The 22,787-nt window shown below is 46.0% G+C and overlaps 2 protein-coding genes across 2 annotated transcripts in view; one reads left to right on the top strand and one right to left on the bottom strand.

Moving 5' to 3' along the window:
- rab5ab (RAB5A, member RAS oncogene family, b) overlaps positions 1-22,787 on the bottom strand; it is a 419,058-nt gene that overhangs the window by 326,750 nt on the left and 69,521 nt on the right. The gene's annotated exons all lie outside the window — the stretch shown is intronic.
- Positions 1-22,787, top strand: part of znf385d (zinc finger protein 385D) — a 465,630-nt gene that overhangs the window by 392,525 nt on the left and 50,318 nt on the right. The window contains exon 4 of the mRNA XM_079562266.1: positions 19,819-19,926. Coding sequence (XP_079418392.1) covers positions 19,819-19,926 — 108 coding nt within the window. The remainder of the gene's footprint in view (positions 1-19,818; positions 19,927-22,787) is intronic.

The following is a 22,787-nucleotide window of genomic DNA, read 5'->3' as shown; positions in this document are numbered from 1 at the left end:
GTGAAAGGATCTGAGTTTAATATTTCATAGAGGACACTATAAACAAAGATGGAGTCCAATATTGCATTAAGGATATGAAATACATGGTGAGGATCAGTGTCAGACAGAATCGTCCCCCAGAGCCCGGACACTGGTGGTGTTCGAGGATGAGACCCGACTTGTAAACGACGAGCAGAGCTGAGGAGAGCCCAGGCGGAGGAGGGACGCAGCACAGCTGGGAAGCTTAGAGAAGCTATACCTTTTTTCTTTTTGTAGGGTACACTTCTTTTTGTCCCATAAAGTATGTTGTAAAAGTAGTCATTTGTGGAAAAATCAGCCTGAAGCGTGAAGTTAGCGCCGTATTATGATTTGTTGATGTTTTGTACGGTCAACCCAAATAATCAACATGTGACGAAGAGGGGATTCGTCACTGAAGGATTCCGAAGGACGGTCGTGGCGGTAAAAATGATGAATGGCTGGAATGGGAGCTGTGGTGATTGGCTGTCATGGAGGTGATGAATGAATGCTCCCGGTAGATCTGCTTCATTACATGTATCATTATATATTTACATGTACTTTTTTTTAAAGAGTGAATGTCACTGCACCAAGGGCACTCTGGGACGTCACTGCTGTGAAGCTCAGCCTGGGCTTCAGTCACAGCTGATCCTGCTTTACTAATTTACTTTCTGTAGAATTGTAGACTAGCACTAGATGTAGTTTAGTTTAGTGTCCCAAATAGCCCCACATCAATGAGTTGGTAGAGTTGTAAGATCTATTTAAGCTGAGTTGACAGTTGCAGGAAATCGAAGCCGAGGTTTGGAGGCTATACATGTTCTTACCCAGATGTCTGCGTTTCCTCTGTGTACTCCGCAGAGGACGCTGGAGACAGGTGCCTGAGCTTCAGCTGCTCCTCACAGTGTGTCCATGAGAACATTCCAGCCGCTGAAGGGGCTGTGATGTATTGTGTTACCGAGGTGCAGATACCTCACACTCGCTTTCAAAGTCAAATGGAAAGGTCAAGGATTCCACCAGAGCTGTGTGCCCGCTCCGCCCAATGAGCTGCAGCCATCATAAAGACAGATGTACTCACAAATGTACTCCAATCTGCAGGTTGAATGTCTTACACCTCTTAAACTTTTACTATCATGACCTCATATAAGGGAGGCCATGTAATAATGTTTGTCAGTTAAATATGACCTCAGTTTGTCCCCAAATATGAGGAAAAACATGTTCAAATCATTGTAATGTACAACTACAAAAACATGATCGAGAGGATTTTCCAATCAGAAACCTGAGCCCCACACTTCATTGATGTATTTATCAGGACAATGTTATTAAATTGTTTTTCGCAAACTAAAGTAAACTTCATTTGGTTCCATATCTACATTGTAAACGTGATATTTGTGACAGAAAAACAGACCATGAGCCTGTTGTTCGTCGATATGTGTGAACCAGGAGCAGGGGCGCCACTAGATATTCTGGGCTCTAGGGCAGGTGGGTGGGTGGTGGTGCTCCACAGAATTTTATTATTTTAATGATCATAAAATGCTGTTGTATGGCTACATTTCATTAATACAATAAAGGCCTATTAATATTGAACAAATAGCATATTTCAGCACACAATGAAAGAATATTGTCCCACATAAAGTTTATAGTCAACTTATCTTCTGAATTCAACATTTTTGACAAAACTGCAGCTTATCAATGTGAGTGAGTGGGGGCTCAGACCACCAGGCCTCTGCTGCCTGTGCTCCGCCCCTGTGCTTCACTTCATTTCTGACTGTGAGGCGCAGGCTTATCACTTATTGGCGTTCAGGGATAGATTGTCCGATACTGAACTGGGCCGTGGTCGGGATCACAGGGCCACAGCGAGCTCTGAGTGACCGAGCTGATGCTCAGTGGTCAGTGCTTTGGTGACAGTGTTCCCGGTTTGAGTGGCCTGGCTGTGGGAGCGCGTCTCTCTGCCTGAATGAGAAGCGTGAGGGGAGAACACGCTTTAGCGTCTCAACACTCGAAGGCATGATAAAGATAACCAAAGCTTGTGTTTGACGCCTGCCAGGCCCTGCTTGACTTCTAACGTGATGTGGCAGTGAAGGAGCAGTGACAGAGGCTGAACCCGTCTGTGAGGAGATCTACCAAACATGTGGCCAGTCAGTATGGAGGAGCGACGCATTATGAATGGAGGGCGTGTAAAATAAGTACATGTTTTGATTCATCAAAAACACAGAATCTTACAATAGAATTTGCTATGTTTAGGGCCCACAGTCTGACAGCATAAGCCTTTTTCATATATTGGTCTACAGTGTCTGCTGAAAAGTGTCATGATGTCTGCATGGGCCCTTGACAGCCCTGGGCCCTTACCGTCCTAACCTTCCACCCCTTTACGGCGCCCTTGACCAGGGGGTCCGAGGCTAAATTAGCGCAGTGTTAGCGTTGGTGCTATGAGCTCTGGCTGAGAAGTGCTTCTAACGAACTCAAGTGGGATCAGATGAGAGCCACAAATGCAGGCAACGGCTGAGAGATTTGACTCAGTGAGCAATGACTTTGACGGTTTGTTTCAGGTAGTGCAGCTTTAAGATGTTTGTACCAGACTGTAACTTTTGCAAGCTAACTTCTGTCTGTACTCCAACTCTCCAAGAGACACACTGCACTCAGCGTGGCCAGATCAACTGCCACTAATGCAATCATTCCAGTCTACTTGTGTTGATAAGAAAAACTTTTCATGAAACCTTCCCTTGGCATGAGGTGGTGCTCCTTCTCCATTCTCACTATTTCAGCTCTCAAATTGTACTCAAATCTGTCAGCAGATCATGAATCCAGACGTTATGTGTGCCCGTACATAGTGTTAGGGCCTTAGTTAGAGCGCTCAGAAGGGTTCTGCAGGCCCAAGCAGGGGCGTCGGACTGGGGGGGTAAAGGGTACTGTGTACCCAGGGCCCAGAGCAGGGTGGGGGCCCTAAAAAGTGCTGCAAAAAGCGTTCTGTATTGTACTTTCTAAGTTTCCTCATAATTGATACTATAAGAATTGAACACAACCGGGCTGAAATACAATGGTTGCTAGACAGAATTTTGCACAAACAATAATGATGGATGAATTTAAAAATGTGCCAAATGGTTCAGCCGGCTTCAAATATGGTGCGAGACTAAATGAGGCTGAAGCCCTTGAGCTTTTTTGTTCATGAGACGACATATAGGATAATATTTCTGCAAAATAGCATTTTAATGCCTACTTTAAAGTCACACATTTGTTCTTCCCAGCACAAATATCCTCTGTCCCTGGTGCAGTCGTCCTGTTTAATGTGGTCTGCTAATAATCATTATGCAGAATATTCCACCACCAATTTAAATATCTATATCACTACCGGGATTGAAGGTAATTCGATTTCTGTAACTGAAGCCAATCCAGATGAAATTTCAAGTCAAACATCGAGTACACAACAAACAAAAACAAAACAATCAACTAAGTATCCAGGACTAATCTAGATTTTTAGGTCGCTGTATATAATAAAGTTATAATAGAAAATAAATCAACTGCACTGTCAAACCACTGTTGTGTGGTTAAAGAACAAGAAATATGAGGGGGGTCCAAAAAGATAGTTTGTACCTAGGGCCCAGAATTTGGTGCTACGCCCCTGGGCCCAAGTATCTCCTCTCAGCCTCAGCATGTTCTGCTCCTGATGCAGCGGCGTTCGGGACGGTGCTTGTGCCTGGGCAGCAGAGGGTCAGAGGTTTGGTGAGCGCGTTTACCACGGAAAAGTCGATCTGTACAGTATTAGGGATGTCCAGATCTGCTATGAATGTTAAATGAGAAGGCAACGTTTTATAAAATGGAGCTGTCAGTGTTAGAAAATATGATCGCCACATACAGGCTGTTAGAGATGTTTCTTATTGGCAACGCATTAGTTTCATAGCAAAGTAGTGCAGTAACATAACAACTTTCCAGAGGCCGGATAATGCACAATATCAGACCTTTTCTATGGCATCAGTGAGAAAGCCCCTGTGGCGTTATCAGCTCACATTATAGCTGTAAATATTTATCAGCTGTGAATCCAGAGCACGAGGCCCGCGGCGCTGACTCAGATCCACCGTGCGTCTGGGAAAGTGTGTTCCAGCGGAGCGAGGACGGAGCTCACTGTCCGCATCGATTCCTCCCCTCTCATCGCAGCGCTCCGCTTGATGTTCTCCGATGAATATTCCCGAAGATAAATGGTTTCATCTGCGCAGGTATCGAGCCCTGTCGGGGGGGGAGGTCCGCGGTTTACGTCTGAGGCGTGCGGCGGCGATGGAAGGATGGATTAAAAGTGACGGTCCGGGGGGATAAGAAGAGAAAACACTTTGGAACAGGCGGCTGGTGCGCGGGAGATCTGCTGACAGGGCGTTTACGTGAGTTTGAGTGGAGAATAAGCGGCTGATGGGTTTCATCTCACAGATCAATACAGTGAGAGTGTCGACCTGCTGGAGTTTAGGAGCGAGCTCTACTCATGCAAAATGTTGAGGCTAACAATGGTATATGGGCTGGACTTGTGGACTCAGCTGTCCCCTCTAACAGGGGAAAGACCGCTGACTTCTGAGTCAGAAGGGAGTGCATGTATTTATTTATGAAGTGACATGGAAATATGTTACAGAACTTGTAAACCAATGCAGCTTGAATGAAAAAGCGCCAAGAGCCCCTTTGACTTTGCCTGTCCAGCCGACCCCTCCTGCTTTTTCTGTCTGTTCAAAAGCAGCACTGTCTGGAACAGCCAATCAAATCACCACAAAACAACATCGATCGTTCACAGTTGTCCCCCTCTCTTCTGGCTGATGTTATTGCAAGTCTATTGAAGGCACTATTCCGATTTTTTTTTCTAGTAATGGAATGAAATGTGCCTCTAATAATAAAGTTGCAGGCTGCTTTTCTAGCGTGTCTGTGACGGTGAGCGTGAAAGGTGACCCTGTAAGTTGTGAAATGTGTCTAGAAACTTGTCCCTGTGAAGAATTGGGATGCGACAAATATGTTTGGAAATCATTGTTTGTTGTAAAAAAAATAATAATAAATTAGGTCTGGGGCCCTGAACTTCCTCATATACAAAATGTGTCAGAGTGTCATTTCCAGCTTTTTCATTGGTTAGTACTCAATCACAGCCATCGCGAATTCAAAGAGATTCATTTTTCTGTCATCAGTTTTTCAAATATATCTTATTTACAAGTCTTTCAAAGTGATTATTATTATTATTATTATACATCATTACAGATACAGAAGCAGTGTTTCTGTCAGCAATAACAGAGGTTTTCAGCTTTTGTCCACATTTAGGCCTCGTTAGAAATCTGACCTTGTCAGACCTTTAGATACAAACGAGTGTCTTCTGAGCTCAATGCTGACTCAAATTCAACAGCCACTAAACTTCATCTTCTAAGATGTCAATGATAAAGAAACCACCAAAATGATTTACTGTAAATGCCATGAAAAGCCTGGAGGAGCGGCAGTAGCCTCATGACACCAGCAGGTGGAGGCAGGTGGAGGCAGGTGGAGGCAGGAGGAGGCAGGTGGAGGCAGGAGGAGGCAGGTGGAGGCAGGTGGAGGCAGGTGGAGGCAGGAGGAGGCAGGTGGAGGAAGGCTGAGGCAGGTGGAGGCAGGTGCAGGAACGTGGAGGCAGGAGGAGGCAGGTGGAGGCAGGAGGAGGCAGGTGGAGGCAGGAGGAGGCAGGTGGAGGCAGGTGCAGGAACGTGGAGGCAGGAGGAGGCAGGTGGAGGCAGGTGGAGGCAGGTGGAGGCAGGAGGAGGCAGGTGGAGGCAGGAGGAGGCAGGAGGAGGCAGGTGGAGGCAGGAGGAGGCAGGTGGAGGCAGGTGTAGGCAGGTGGAGGCAGGTGTAGGCAGGTGTAGGCAGGTGCAGGAACGTGGAGGCATGAGGAGGCAGGTGGAGGCAGGAGGAGGCAGGTGGAGGCAGGTGGAGGCAGGTGGAGGCAGGTGGAGGCAGGAGGAGGCAGGTGGAGGCAGGTGGAGGCAGGTGGAGGCAGGAGGAGGCAGGTGGAGGCAGGTGGAGGCAGGTGGAGGCAGGAGGAGGCAGGTGGAGGCAGGAGGAGGCAGGTGGAGGCAGGTGTAGGCAGGTGGAGGCAGGTGTAGGCAGGTGTAGGCAGGTGGAGGCAGGTGGAGGCAGGTGGAGGCAGGTGGAGGCAGGTGGAGGCAGGAGGATGCAGGTGGAGGCAGGTGGAGACGTTTATGTGATCAATCCATGATTGTGATCAGTTATTTGAGCTGAAACACTTCCTGTAATACTGTCCCTGGACCAACAGCACCAAAACGTGGACTGCACAGACACATGTTTTGTCTGTATTACCATACTGGTGTGGTGTAATGATTCTCAGAGAGGACATGTGCATATGTGAGCTGTAGGATCAATACTGGCCCTGACAGCACACGCGTGTGTCCGGTTACATGACGAGCACAGACATGCTAACAGCTGCACGTACGTCTCACCACAGGCTGACTCCTCACTCAAGGAGAGTCTCACTCAGCAGTAGGGTCAAGGCCGTGGGAACCCAGGGTGCTGAGCGTGCTGCAGCACCCCCTGGTGGATGGTTTGTGTATCACACATATATATATATATATATATATATATATATATATATATATATATATATATATATATATATATATATATATATATATATATATATATATATTATTAAATAGAAAATAAGCACAGAGAAAGCATTTTTTAGGTCTATCTTGTCCCTCAGCACCCCCTAACCAAAATAAGTTCCCACGGCTCTGAGTAGGGTTGTTGCCTTAACGGTACTTTTTCCGATATTCCGATATTTCCTTCCGTTATTTTAATTCAATAAAAAATAATGTGTGTTAAAAAGTATAGGAAAAAGTCCTAAAACAGCAAAACAGAAGCTACACAGGCCACAGCAGCGTCACCTGTAACTTTTTAACACAATTTCCACTTAACTCACTGACTGCCAGCCATTTTCAAATCAGAGAGCTCCCACTGCCAGAGGTTTAGCAGGATTTTTAATGTTTTTTCAAGACCCACAGAAAATGTAGGTCTAGGTCTATGTCAACATGAAACCCACCAAAAGAAAGATTAGACTCTCTTCTTTCATCTAAAAAAAGTTTGTTTGTACCTCTTTCCATTCTTTTGTAATTGCGCGTAGAAAATAGGTGAAATTACCCAAAATGCTGTTTTCTGACCAAAAGGCTGATGCTGCCACCTAGTGACTAATAAAAGAGTTTGTAGTTCTTTTATTGAGTCACTCGGTGGCAGCATTAGGCAGCACAACTAAGATTTTAACACCAAACATGCTCAAGGCTTTGCTGCAGTTGTTCCCATTGAAAAACCTAATAGACGTCATTGGCAGTCAATGAGTTAAGCAGTGATACAAAGAGAGAAAGGACGTTATTACATTATTACCTCCTGAGCTGCAGAGACAGAAAATTGTTAAGCTTGAAATTTTTACACTGTACCAAAAATGTCTAATACAGAGTGAGCGCTCACTTTCAACAAACAATCTTTGATATTCCCCTCACTGCAGCTGCTTGTAGAGCTGTAAACAACAGCACGTAAGCTCCGCCTCCGTGTCCGTCGCTAAAGGTAAAGAGTCTTTCTTGTCACTGCTCTCTTTTGCTTTTCAATTTGACTAAAAACTCAAGTTTCTTATTCAGTCCTGGTTTATAACTGGTTTAGTTTAGCTCTGGGTTTTACAACCAGTGTAGTCCTGGTGTAGTCCTGGCTCAGTCCTGGCTCAGTCCTGGCTCAGTCCTGGCTCAGTCCTGACGCAGACGCGGCTCTGTCATCTCTGTTACAAAAGTTTAGTAAGTTATAGCTTTGCTTCGCTCCATTTGCGCTGAAGCAGCTCAGTATCTGCACAGATTCATGTTGCTTTTTTAAGACTCACTGCGGGTCATATATTGACGTGTGGAGAGAAAAAATAAAGAAACTTGGTGCCGAAAGAATTGTAGTTTTTTGATACCGCCCCCGACCGGAGCTTTTTGGTCGGTTCCAAGTAGGTACCGTTTAACGGTGCCCATCCGTACTCAGCAGTTCCCAACCTTTTCCCTTGAAGCTGTAGTCATATTGATTTCAAACAAATACAGGGAAATTGGAGTGTTTAATGCATATTTAGTCCTTTCTCAGTCATATTTGATGTTTTTTTTAACCATTTATGACCTGACCTTCTGACCAGGCAAAGCTCTGAATGATTTGCCCGATGCATCTGTGTATTAAGTGTATTAAAGAGACTAGATGCAAGTTGGTCATTTTTATTCTCACTGCAGCTTCTGTTTTAAGCTCGTGCATGACGGCACTTCAGACCCGAAGTAACACCTTTCTGAGTGACCGTGTAGGATTTTAGAGGCAGTTGTGGTGAACAGGTCTGAGCTCATTCTACACATTAGGACATGGCTGGAACATGTAGGGGGAGGAAAATACTTCATTTTAACATTTTGAACTTTGAGCGAAATGTTTACACTGCACTGTTTATGTGGCTCTTTACATCAAACTCAGACAGTGTTGATGCTCTAAACATCATTTTATTGTTCTCTGTGACAATGACAATCAATCTCTTGAATTGAATCTTGAATCTCCGGCTCAGTCCCTGGTGCCCCCAGTTTAGGAAGCACTGCTCTCTGCTGATGATCAGTTTATCAGCACATTCCACTGCGTTCAGTCAGTGAAGCAGCTCTTTAATCATTACTACCAGCCTGCATCATTTTATTTTTAAAAATCTCCTGAGACGCCCTTAAATCATTCACCTCCACAATCCTCCGGTTTGTTTTATTTTAGGGTTTGAGACAGAACATGCCACCAAACACCTGAACGTTATGATTGTGTGATTCCGAGCGAGACAAAACCATGAAACACAAACATCTCCAGTAACCTGAGTGAAATAACAGAAGCTCCGGGTCACTGCCCTGGCAGCATTTGGAGAGCTGATGTTTCCACTCTATGTGCCTGATCCGCCGCGTACCTTAAGTAGACATGGGTGACTTCCGTTAGATAAATGGCGGGTTTGCGACTCCTCTGACTGGAAAGTGCTTTAAGCGAGTGCAGCAGCAGGGTGTTCTCTCAGCTCAGCCCAGAACCAGCGGGACACAGACTTCAAGCATCGCTCTCAGCGTTTCCACTGCAGCGAGAACACATGCACCGACTGCACCACGTCACACACGCTCATATCAAAGGTTAACACACTGGCATTTCACCAGCCGGAACCTCATCAAGCCAACACACAGATTGGACAATGTGGGGATTTTTAGCTAATTTTCTCTTTATCAGTTTTAGTTTTCATGTTAAAGTATAAAAAAGACCAAACTTACTTAGCTTACTTTGTGATTACAACAGAAGGTAACTACGACATCGTGCGGAATCGGCCGGTTTCCCGCGCTTATTCATTCCCAAATGTTGACATATTTTACATCCACGTGCGCTGCAGAAGGTGCTGGAGATGACGGTGTTATCCTAATATGGTCATTTGCTTTGTGGGAGATGGAGCACGAGGAGCCACATTTAATCTCTTGTGTATCTCTTTGGAAATAAAGTCCATTCCGGTGCTCGCAGCATCTCACTCACGGCTGTCTCCATAACACGGGAAATGGGGAAGCCGCGCTGCATGATGGGATGTGTAGTCGTAGCAGTTGCCACGCGGCGCACTTTATAGTGGTCAGAAAATAAAAAATCTGAAATTGTCTGGTGGATCAAAACTTACTACGTTTACCACTTTCCCTCCCAGAATCCTGACTAAATTATAGAAAGCCTCTAATAGACTAACACATAGACTGAATATTAGTTATATATAGTTATATATAGCCTATAGGTAATATAGCCAACATGAAATATCGGATTGGGACTTCCCTAGTTATTCCAGTGTTAGTTAAAAGTCACAGTACCATGAAACCAATTTACCCACCAGCGTTTTTGACAGAGCCCGGCTGAGAAGGCTCCTGCAACCCTCTTTTGACCCCTAACCCTGCAATAGAGACGACCTGAGATGACCGAAGTCCTGCAGATGTTTGGGGAGAGTTGGTGTCGATTCTGCAAGAAACAGTGAAAAAAAAAAGAAAATCCCCAAATCTCCAGCCAATGTTTGTTTGAGTAAAAGCCTTTGGTAACCGTTTTAAGACTGCAGCCGTAACATTTTAGAATCCCATAAAGCCGGCGTTGGGAGCGCGTGCCGAGTCTTGGGTCATCTCCCTCTGCGGCCTGGGCCTGCTGTGGTCGTCAGAGCCGTCACTGGCCTCACCGACACGCGTTTCCACATAAACCCGCCGCTTTGATGACCACACGCACCAGCTCCTTCTGCTGACTCTCTGACGACTCCAGGGACTGTTCCCTGTTCCAGAGAGGGACGCGCTTCCATTACAGTCCTGGTTAGGCGCACGGTGAGTGGAAAGATCGTGATTACAGACGTTAAAGCGTGGCCAGAAGTCACTAATAAGGAGTCCAGGGCCTCTTAAAGGGAATGTCGGAGAGCGAGCAGCTTAATCAGGGGCTTGTCTGCCAATGCCAGTGTTTGTTTTACACTGGAATACCAAGGAATCAGGGTGTTTGTTTGCTTGACATGTTACTCACATGATCCTTGTAGTTCTATTGTCATGCTGAAGGCCATGTTGTGGCCTGGCGTAGCAGGTTACAGGAACAGCTCCGGCCCGGTGCCCCTGACCCCCGTACGCCCGCCCCTCAGATCAGACCTGCAGATCACGGCGGAGGTGGCTGTGGCTCGCGCCGCAGAGTCCGGCGTGGGTAAAGCGGAGACGCATGGCGGCGTGGATTGGAACTGACAGCTCATTCATCCCACTCTGTTTAACGGTGACCAGCTGCAGAGGGACATTTAGACCTCACTGACCGCAGGGACACCGCTCGCAAATGGACTTTTCAAACAGCTAGGGCTGAATCCTCGCTATTAGTCCATTTTCCGAAGCAGCAGGTTAATGCTGCAGCTGTAGCTTCTCCTGACTCAGAGATTTTGCTTTTCCGAGGTTAGTGACCTGCAACCTCTATTTATACTTTAGAAACGCTCCAAGGACCATGCACAAGGTATATAAGTGTACAGAACATACAATATACATAACATACTATTGAAAATCAAAGGAGCTGAAGCCTCTTGATTGGATTATATGCTGTATATGAACTGCAATTATGATGTTCAAACCAAGGAAACATATTTGAGTATTTGTTTATTCATTAGCTGTACACTTGGGCCAGATGATCTTCCAAAATCAGTTAAAATCCATTTTATTTGCTGACTTGTTTCAGGTGTACAACATATAAAAGTCCATGCTCAGTTCATTTAGTCTCACTGCTAAACATGCTCCACAGATGTGAATGGAGCGCAGAGAGCACCTCCACCCTGGTTTATTTCTCGGTCTGGTTAAGGTGTGCAGTAGATGGTGGATGTGCAGTGAAAATCAGCATTTATAAAGCAGCCACAGCATAGCTTTGAGCTAGCCATCATGCTAATCACTCCATTCAGAGAAGCTCCTGTTGGTGGATAAACTCACCGCCCACTGGATTCACATTTCACAAGAGGCTTATGTTTGGGAATGTTCTGGATAAAGATATGGGGCAGGATCTTGTGTCTCAAAACGCAGACGATATCGTGACATTTTGCGCTCAGTAGGAGCACTTTGTGATCTGGCCACTCCAGACTTAGCACATTTAAGTGGGTGGAAACACACATTTTCCTCCAACCAGATCGACTCCGCGGCCGGTAGAGTGGTTGTGTGGGAGTGGGGGCCGATCCGCACCACAGCGGACGCTGTAGCTCTTTCTCTCTCGAGACGTGAACATTGTTTAGCTCAGGATGGGGTAAATAAAGTTTTTAGTTTGACCTGTGAGAGCCTAAGGCTTAAGAAAGAACTTAAGACAGCGCAATGTAAACGAGGACATGAATGTCAGCGGTGCCATCAGTGCCTCCTCTTGTGACGCCCCCTCACAAGTGGCGGAGGCGAATAGCGTATATAGCTCCGACACTCGGAAAATAATTCGCCAAGAGCCTGCGCCGCCCCGTGCGCCGCCACAAGATCTGGCCCAAGAACTTGAGCACTAAAACACAATGAAACGCAAAGAGCAAGAAATGTTTTAGGCTATTTACAAGATTATTCTAAATGATATCAATGACCATATGGGCTTTTTTGAATTGATATTTGATGATTGTTATTTCAAATGAAACCATCGCTCTGTCTCTCAGAACAGTTTTTAACTCACAGTGGGCTGTGGTGTTTATTTAGTGTGTAAAAGTATGCAGTGCAATGAGAGACAAGTGCGGCCTATATGTGTGTTTTTGTTTTCTTTTTAAATTTAGTTGGTGATGTGCTCCATAGTGCATCACGCTCGGTTCATTAGGTCCTCTGATGACAGTATGTTCCTTTAGCCCTGACCAAACCTTGACAGTATGGACTTCTTCTGCTCCTTCCGCAGAAGTGTCACATGCTGTAGTAGCAGGCTGACAGCGCCACCTGCCTTGCCCCTCGTCCCAGCTCACCGTCTGAGCAGCATGTGTCCCTCATCCCACCATGGGACTCATCTCTGAGCCCATGACATGGGATTTGTGCCAGTCCATGTGGTGGTTGGAGGGAACACGTCAGACTGCAGATGGCGCTGTCAGCCTGACACTTCTGAGGAAGGAGCGGCCGATACAGATTATCACTGTGGAGTGCTAAGGAGAAAACAAGTTATGTAACCTAAAAGCCCTTAAGTGTTTCAAATAAGCATAAAGCACTTAGAACAATACATCTGGCCCGGCCCCCGGCACAGACTGGCCCCCGGCCTGCGGGCTCCTAGACACATCAGCATTCAGAATGTAGGACCAAAGTCGGGGCCAAAGGGCTGATTTAATGACAAACAAACACAATTGAAGGAAATTGGAGCCATAAAGAGCAGACGGCAGATGTAAACGCAACAACAGATAACCAGAAGAACGTGGCTCGTAAAGAAGCACACAAACAAAAGGTGAAGAAAGTCTCATAAGAACAGCATGTGGACGGTTTCTTTGGGCTAATATTTGATGCTGCACTCAGCTTTGGCCTCACAGGCGACGTCACAGTCTTAAAGGGCAAGTATTTGATTATCATTTTGTTGGTTCGAACATTTTTAAATGAACTTTTATTTATGATCATTGATGATTTTATTGGTATGAAGGCAGTAGAGGATGGGCATGCTTATGAGAGCTCTATCAGTGTATTTTGTACAATGACAACAAAGATCTAAAATGTCATATTGGTCTAAAACTGCAGAAAAAATATATATAGTAGTTTCACTTCCTGGTCTTCAAACAATCTCACAGTTTAGTCATTTTAGGCACAGCGCATATGAATGAACATTTGTGTAAATGTGCCAGAATTGGCCACAAGGCGATTGTTCATGTGCAGTCCCTGGACAGGCGTTACAGTCTCAAATCCTGAAATCAAGAACAATCAAATGAAGCATGTACATGAGTATACAATAGAAAAAACACTTCACTATCACAACAAGACGGCCGACGACAGACCCACATTCAGACACACACGCCAGGCCAGCAGGGACTATCCTATTTAAAGGTCAATAAATAATAAATAAACATATCTGATTGTTAATGATGTATTTTAAATGTGATGCTTCTGGAGGGCTGGAGAACCATGCCGCTGGTTAAACAAGGCCTCTGCATGGCTCTGGAGGGCTTGAGAACGAGGCTGCTGGTGAAGCAAGGCCTCTTAATGCCTCTGGAAAGCTTGAGAACGAGGTAGATGGTGAAACAAGGCCTCTGGAGGACTGCTGGGCTTAAGAATGAGGCTGCTGGTTAAACAAGGCATCTGCATGGCTCTGGGGGGCTTGAGAACGAGGCTGCTGGTGAAGCAAGGCCTCTGGGGGGCTCTGAAGGTCTGAAGAACAATGCTGCTACTGTAACAAAGGTGTTTCTGAAGGTAGTGGGTTTGAGATTCCATCGTTAGACGCTCAGACAGAGCCCTCCTGGTTCTGCTGTGAATGGTTGAGCGGATGTTGATAAACTGCTTGAGTGGTGGTGATGAGAGTCCATTAATAACTCTGTAGATCAGGCACAGATTCCAATATTTAACGGTGTTTTCCTTGCTGAGTAATATTGGACAGTGTTGAAAAGGATTGTTTTGACAGTCCGTTTGTGGAGTGGTTCCAGTGGTTTCAGTGATGACCAGATGGTAGACAGTGTGTGATGTGGGGAAGAATCAGAGAATACATCAACATTTTTGCTGCTGAAAATGACATGTAATTGCAATTGTGTCTGAAGCTTTTTTGCAACCTGGGTAAAATGACTTTACTGGGGGCGGGATGTCTTCAGCTCGTCTCCATGGAGATAAGACTAAAGCAGTAATGTGAGATTTAAACAGGATAAACCGTTCTTTGTTTACTCTGCAAACAAGAGCCATGTCTGTGTGGAGCTGCTCATTAGCTGCAACAGGAGGATCCACAATGTTCTGCAGTGTGGCTTTAAAGAGCAGCTGTTTGTGTGAGCGCAGCAGCTGGAGGAGACGGACTCTGTGTGTGAGTCAGCTGGGGCCCTGTGCTCGGGGCCCGCTCCACTACTGAAGAGAGACACTACAAATACAGCTGCTGTGCTGACTATGTCACAGAGGAGAGACATCAAATAAAGCCCCTCTGTGGATTTGGGGTTAAGGACTTTCCTAAAAACATTAGGGACATTTGATCCCTGCCAGTGTTGCTTTTGGTAGCCATCTTTTTTTCTTTTTCCAGTCTTTCAGGGGCGGAGCCTGCACTGATGACATCTCTGTCTCTCTCTCTCTCTGTCTCTCTCTGTATATATGTATATATATATATATATATATATATATATATATATATATATATATATATATATATATATATATATATATATTATATATATATATACTGTATACACAGAAAAATGACAGATAGACTTGATGTTTTTACAGAACCAAAAGTTTACATATATTTCATTAATATTTGGTAGCATTGCCTTTAAACTGTATATTTTGGGTCAAACGTTATGTATTTCCTTCCACAAACTTCTCACAATAGCTGGATGAGTTGTGGCCCATTCATCCAAACAGAACTGGTGTAACTGAGACACATTTGTAGGCCACCTTTCGCGCACATGCTTTTTCAACTCGGCCATTTTATACTCACTACTGCCACCTCAGGTCTTAAGCGTAACTGCTGCTTCTATATTAAGCTCTTGCATGACGGCACTTCGGACCCGAAGTAACAACTTTCTGAGTGACAGTGCAGGATTTTAGAGGCAGTTGTGGTGAAGAACAACAACAACAACAACAACAACAACAACAACAAGAACAACAACATGCGGCTCTTGAAAAATAGTGAAGGTTTACAAGAGGAAAGTCATCAGGAAAAAGTGAGGGTAGCAAAGTTACAAGGCTGGATTATCCACATACAGCCTGAGCACTATAAACATTAGATTTAAAGGAATAGGCCACCGTTTTTACATACTGAGATATGCTCTTACCTCACTTTAGTCGAGTTAATATATCCCCGTCTGGTCTTTGTCCGTGCGCTCTGCCAGGCAAACGGAGCACATACGCAGCCTCTCCCACATGTCACATAGCTCCAAAAAAGCTCACGATAGAAGCTACCAAGCTCGTCCACGTGTTCCCTATTTAAATAAAGCTACGTGAAGTGTTTTCATGCGAAGTATATTTACACAGAAATGTAGCATGTCGATTTTATAAGCAAATAAAAAGGGGGACTATATTGTGAGGCGTAATGATACGAGGAGCAAAACGTCCGCGCAGTAACTCCTAAAGACTTCCCCCGCTCACTTCCGTCAATAACCTTAGGAGTTACTGCGCGGACGTTTTACTCCTTGTATCATTACGCCTCACAATATAGTCCCCCTTTTTATTTGCTTATAAAATCGACATGTTACATTTCTGTGTAAATATACTTCGCATGAAAACACTTCACGTAACTTTATTTAAATAGGGAACACGTGGAAGAGCTTGGTAGCTTCTATCGTGAGCTTTTTTGGAGCTATATGACATGTGGGAGAGGCTGCGTATGTGCTCCGTTTGCCTGGCAGAGCGCACGGACAAAGACCAGACGGGGATATATTAACACGTCTAAAGTGAGGTAAGAACATATCTCAGTATGTAAAAACGGTGGCCTATTCCTTTAAGAATGGCAGCGGCTCATTCAGGGGAGCTCTCCATCTCCTCTGAATGAGCCGCTGCTCAGCCACAGTCTGTCAATGCACCATCTCCAGACCACCCTGACAGAGCGGTCCATACATGTTCAGGGGTAGTCATGCGTACGTGCCCTTTTCATTACGCTTTGCACATATTTTATTTGTATGCTGTTATAGCACACAAAAGATAGGCTAAAAATGAAAAGGGCTTTTGAAAAACATTCCAGGCTCAGACCATAAAAGGCATCAAAGAAAACTCCTGAAGTCTCGTCATGTCTGAGTCACTAAAGAGACATGTTTTTCTCATCACTGTTACATCAATGAACACTGAGCAACCTATGAAGTCACATTTATAAAGGCAAATACACTAAAGCAGGGGTCTCCAACCTGTGGGCCGCGGTCCAGATCCAGGCTGTGGGCCATTCGGTACCGACCGCAGGGAAAAAAGACTGACTATGTAATCAGGAGAGGGATTGAAAGACTTCGGTCCCACCTTTACAACGAACCAAACAACTCCTCCGAACTCCACCACCTCCTCCACCGTGTCCTGCTTTCAGCTCCGACGCCCTGTCCAAGTCAGGTGCACTCTGCTAACGGCTGCAGGCGTTTGTTCGCTTTCAGCACATTTTCAGTCATTCGTCCTCCTCAGATGTGTCCCATTTACCTAAAAGGGAGTGTGAGGAATGGATGAGTGCGTTTAAAAGCAGGCCGCGCTCAACCAGCACCATCGGCCACACCAGGGAGAGACAGGGAGAACCAGGGAGAGCCAGGGAGAGCCAGAGAGAGTCAGGGAGAGCCGGGGAGAGCCGGGGAGAACCAGGGAGAGACAGGGAGAGCCAGAGAGAGTCAGGGAGAACCAGGGAGAACCAGGGAGAGACAGGGAGAGACAGGGAGAGCCAGAGAGAGACGGAGAGAGCCAGAGAGAGCCAGAGAGAGACAGGGAGAGCCAGAGAGAGACAGGGAGAGCCAGAGAGAGACAGGGAGAACCAGGGAGAGACAGAGAGAGACAGGGAGAGCCAGAGAGAGACAGGGAGAGACAGAGAGAACCAGGGAGAACCAGGGAGAACCAGGGAGAACCAGGGAGAGACAGAGAGAGACAGAGAGAGACAGGGAGAGACAGAGAGAGACAGGGAGAGACAGAGAGAGACAGAGAGAGACAGAGAGAGACAGAGAGAGACAGGGAGAGCCAGAGAGAGACAGGGAGAGCCAGAGAGAGACAGAGAGAGACAGAGAGAGACAGAGAGAGACAGAGAGAGACAGAGAGAGACAGGGAGAGCCAGAGAGAGACAGAGAGAGACAGGGAGAGACAGGGAGAGACAGGGAGAGACAGAGAGAGACAGAGAGAGACAGAGAGAGACAGGGAGAGCCAGAGAGAGACAGAGAGAGACAGAGAGAGACAGAGAGAGACAGAGAGAGACAGAGAGAGACAGGGAGAGCCAGAGAGAGACAGAGAGAGACAGAGAGAGACAGAGAGAGACAGAGAGAGACAGGGAGAGACAGAGAGACAGGGAGAGACAGGGAGAGACAGAGAGAGACAGGGAGAGACAGGGAGAGACAGAGAGAGACAGGGAGAGACAGGGAGAGACAGAGAGACAGGGAGAGACAGGGAGAGACAGAGAGAGACAGAGAGAGACAGAGAGAGACAGGGAGAGACAGAGAGACAGGGAGAGACAGGGAGAGACAGAGAGAGACAGAGAGAGACAGGGAGAGACAGAGAGAGACAGGGAGAGCCAGAGAGAGACAGAGAGAGACAGGGAGAGACAGAGAGACAGGGAGAGACAGGGAGAGACAGAGAGAGCCAGGGAGAGACAGGGAGAGACAGGGAGAGACAGGGAGAGCCAGAGAGAGCCAGAGAAAGACAGGGAGAGCCAGAGAGAGCCAGAGAGAGACAGGGAGAGCCAGAGAGAGACAGGGAGAGCCAGAGAGAGACAGTGAGAGCCAGGGAGATCCAGAGAGAGACAGTGAGAGCCAGGGAGAGCCAGGGAGAGACAGGGAGAGACAGGGAGAGACAGGGAGAGCCAGAGAGAGACAGGGAGAGCCAGGGAGAGACAGAGAGAGCCAGGGAGAGACAGGGAGAGCCAGGGAGAGACAGAGAGAGCCAGAGAGAGACAGAGAGAGACAGGGAGAGACAGGGAGAGACAGAGAGAGACAGGGAGAGCCAGGGAGAGCCAGAGAGAGACAGGGAGAGACAGGGAGAGACAGGGAGAGACAGAGAGAGACAGGGAGAGCCAGAGAGAGCCAGAGAGAGACAGAGAGAGACAGGGAGAGCCAGGGAGATCCAGGAAGAGCCAGGGAGAGCCAGAGAGAGCCAGGGAGAGCCAGAGAGAACCAGGGAGAACCAGGGAGAGCCAGGGAGAGACAGGGAGAGCCAGGGAGAGCCAGAGAGAGCCAGGGAGAGACAGAGAGAGCCAGAGAGAGCCAGAGAGAGCCAGAGAGAACCAGGGAGAACCAGGGAGAGCCAGAGAGAACCAGAGAGAGACAGAGAGAGACAGGGAGAGCCAGAGAGAGACAGGGAGAGCCAGAGAGAGACAGGGAGAGCCAGAGAGAGACAGGGAGAGCCAGAGAGAGACAGGGAGAGCCAGAGAGAGACAGAGAGAGACAGGGAGAGCCAGAGGGAGACAGGGAGAGTGGGGCAAAGACAGAGTGAGTCAGGGAAGGCGGGTGGAGGAAGAAAACTAACCCCTAAAACGGTGGTAAACGAATAAACCCATCATTTGGTTAAACATCAACTGAAATCTGAAATAAAAGCTCAACTCAGACAATTTTGCAGTGGGTTTTTACAAAAAGCATTTGGATGAAGACCTATTGTAATGAACAAAAAATAGTAACAAAGTGAGTTTGGAGCTGAGGGCTCTTGATTATTCGCTATATTAAAACAGAAACCTATTAAAGGATCCATATAAAATGTACCTGGTCACACTAGGGCATAAATGACTACTGATTTTGAAAAGTCAACCTTATAGTCAGTCGTGTGACAAACCCATCATGTAATAATGTAGGCTCACATGTAAGCAGGTTTTACAGCGCATCTTCTGAGTTAATATACAATATAGTGGCTTATTACCATTTCATAGGTTTCAATTATTAGGCAAAACAGATCTGCGTCCTCTCCCCTTTCTTCTCCTTCGTTTGTCTCGCTCTCCTCCTGTCCTCATCTGGCCTCTGATCTGCCTTGTAAACCCAAGGTCTGAAGTAAACAAGCTTTTGGTCCCAGAGTGCTAGATAGTTGTTGATTCCACGTGAATAAGTCCGTGAGAGAGAAAAGTTTAAATCCTGCACGTGCGTCGGGCCGTGGTGCTGACGGTGGAGACTGTCTCCATTTTGGCTGAGCGCAAGTGATTACGCGGGTGAAACTCTATGTAGAGCGCGACACTGTGAATGCTACCGGTAAAAACAACTAGCCGCTGGCCATGATGCTGGTCTGCTGTGGTGTAACGCTGTTTACTGTCCCGCCGAAACACAGAAAAGGGGTTCCGCCTTGACATTAATTATGAAATTATGCGGAGAGAGGGAGCGATAAACACAAGACTAGTCGACTCGTCTGTTCAGGCCCTATTTCACACTTCAGCCACTGTTTGACTCTGGTCTGGTCTTCAGCTCGGCCTGTCATACATTCCACAGCTCAGATGAATTTGTTTCCTGGGCCCAATAGGAGGTTTTTTATCTGATCATTTCTTGATTTTTTATCTGATCATTTCTTGATAGTCTCTCTCCTGTGTTCTGTGCAGATGGACCCGGTGCAGAAGGCCGTCCTCAACCACACTCTGAGCCTGAGCTCCAGCCCCAAGAGGAAACACGTGTCCTGCAGCCTGTGCCAGCTGCGCTTCAACTCCCAGGTCTGACTCACACACCACATTAACAATCACCTTCATTTAAATGTACTTACATACAGTAAGGGGTGGAGGGTGGTGCTCCACCAGAGCCTTTTAACTGAACAAACTGTTTCCTTTTAGAGGTGACGTGGATTTTAATTTCCATACATTTATATTGTCGTGCTACATTTGATCAATGCAATAAAGGCCAGTGTTGCAGATTAAAGATGTCAAATATTTCAGCACACAGTGTGAAAATAATGGTTCACATCAAGATTAAAATGATATCTTCTGAATTGAAAAATACCTTTTTTATTTATTTTGCCAAAACTCTGCTGCTTAGCAATCAGAGTGAGCGGGGGCCCAAACCCCCAGCCCTCTGCTGCCTGTGCTCTGCCCTGCTCTAAACTTCATTACTGATTATGAGCCTCACACTGAGAACACTGCATCTTTCATCGTAAAATAAGCTGCTGAATGACACTCATTACACTCATTACACTTATTTCTATTTTTATTATGAGCTGTTGGCATGTGGTGACAGATTGGCCGAGACCGAACTGGACCGCGATCGGGGATCAGAGGAGTGACCGAGCCGATGCTGCAGTGATCGGTGTTTAGAGGCCGTGACAAAGACCTTGTGCGAGGAGCTCCAGTTATACCTAACACTTTGCCTGCCGGCATGCAGCAGTATGGAGGAGTGAACCATTATGACTGGAGGGGGGTGTAAAATAAGTTGATGTTTTCATTCATAAAAAAACATTAGAATTGGCTATATTTAGGGCCCACAGTCTTACAGCCTTTTCATATGTAGGTCTATCTGCTGAAAAGTGTCCCGATGTTCATAGCTTTTAGACTCATCCTAACCTTCCACCCCTTTACCTATGAACCTGTGTCTGGCTTTTTGGCCCAGAGAAAGAGATACGGACTCTCACTCAAGTGTTTTAGAAAGAAACAAGCTCTGTGCGACTAGAACTGGATGTTTGAGCGAGATCATGAAGACGTTTACAGTTTATGGGAAATATGTACAAATTCTTATGCAAATATGTAGCTAATTAGGCAAAGAGCTGCACTCTGATTGGCCAAAAGCCGCCTGTGCTAGCATGTTATTTGTATGAAAGTGAAAGCTTATATTCACTGTTCCACTATCCTCACACAGACTGTTAAGTGTAATCTATCAGTGCTGAGGTTCCCAGAAGAATGTTTTAAAGCCTCGTTTATGCAGGAAATGTCCAAATGATTAAAGCTTATCCAGCGCAGATATTTGACCACGAGGAAATGAACGTAAAGACCAGATAATAAGAGTCGCTCTGAAGCTGCCGTGGGTTCATTCTGGCTCCGGTCGCCATGGTAATCACACGCTTATGTACGGCGGCGATAACGCGAGCGCTTCATTAAAGTCACCTCCAGCAGCATGAGGCGAGCTGTCAGTCACCGGGCGGCTCTCGGACGAGGCGCGAGACGAGACGGGCTGCCGGGGCGCGAGCGGGAGCGACGTACAGGAATGAAATGTGATAAGCGCTCATCAAGAGTAATGTTTCGGCTCAGGCCCGACTTTGTGAACGTGAAAAACATCTGCAAATTAAACCGCTTTTTCGTCTTTTTGCGCTTTAGTCTGATATTTTGACATATTATTGAGATTTTAACGAGGTTCTAATATCTCTTTGAAAAACAGACGAGAAGTGCTGTTTTGTTTTGTTTGTTATATGCACCACGGTCCGAGGCCAGCTTATGATAGGAAGGTCAGGGGTTCGTATCCCAGCTCTGTGGGCAGTTTAACCGTCCTTGTCTCCAGTGTCTGTGCACATTGGTGTGTGAATGAGAGTGTGAATGGCTGACTGGTGCTGTAAAGCGCTTTGGGCCTAAAGAGGTAGAAAAGCGCTATATAAGTTAAGACCATTACAGCATGTAACTCAGAGATGGTCAGAGTGGTCAGAGAACAGAAATAAGAAGAAGGTGGCAATGGCGGCCCCCTGTGGAGATGGGGCAATGGATTTTTTTTTTTGTTACTTTTTCCAAGTCAGAAGTTTACATACACTAAGATTACTATATCTTTAAACAATCTGTAAAGCCCAGATGACGATGTCATGACCTCGGAAGCACAAGTCTGGTCCATCCTTGGTGTAATTTCAAGACACTTGAAGGTTCAGGTTCATTGGTTCAAACTGATGTTAATGTCCAGTACAGATCAGAAAGAAGGCGGGTTCTGTGTCTGAAATGTGAAGAACAAATGTAAAAGACCTGGTGAAGATGCTGAACCTGGTCAGAGTTTGTCATTATCCAGAGTGAAACAAGTCCTGTACCGATATGGGCTGAGAGGGAACTCTGAGGAAGAAGCTCTGACTCCAAAAGAAACATCAAAGACGGATTAGAGTTTAATTTTTATAGACACATCCTGCGCTGTGGGAGGGACTGATGCACTTCCGAAAATAGATGACATCATGAAGAAAGAACTCTATGTGGAAATATTGGAGCAAGATCTCAAGAGGCAGGAAGTTAAAGCTTGGACACAGATGGGTCCAAATGGACAATGACCCAAAGCAAACGGTCAGTACTGGTCACTAATTGTCTTAAGGAAAACAAAGTCAATGTTTTGAAGTGACCATCACAAAGTCCTGATCTCAATCCATGAGCAGAGCTGAAAAGGCATAGGCACGCAAGGCGGCTACAAATGTGTCTCAGTTACACCAGTTCTGTTTGGACGAATGGACCAAAACTCATCCAACTATTGTGAGAAGCTTGTGGAAGAAAATCCAAAAGGTTTGACCCAAAATATACAGTTTAAAGGCAATGCTACCAAATATTAATGAAATGTGTGTAAACTTTTGGTTTTGTAAAAAGTAACTTAAAAAAAATGTGTAGAAAATTCTATCTCTCATTCTCCTAGA

The sequence above is a fragment of the Gobius niger genome, assembly GCF_951799975.1.
Source record: "Gobius niger genome assembly, chromosome: 8".
Taxonomy (NCBI): domain Eukaryota; kingdom Metazoa; phylum Chordata; class Actinopteri; order Gobiiformes; family Gobiidae; genus Gobius; species Gobius niger.
Note: the sequence above shows the minus strand (reverse complement) of the source record. Positions and strands in the feature narration are given on the sequence as shown.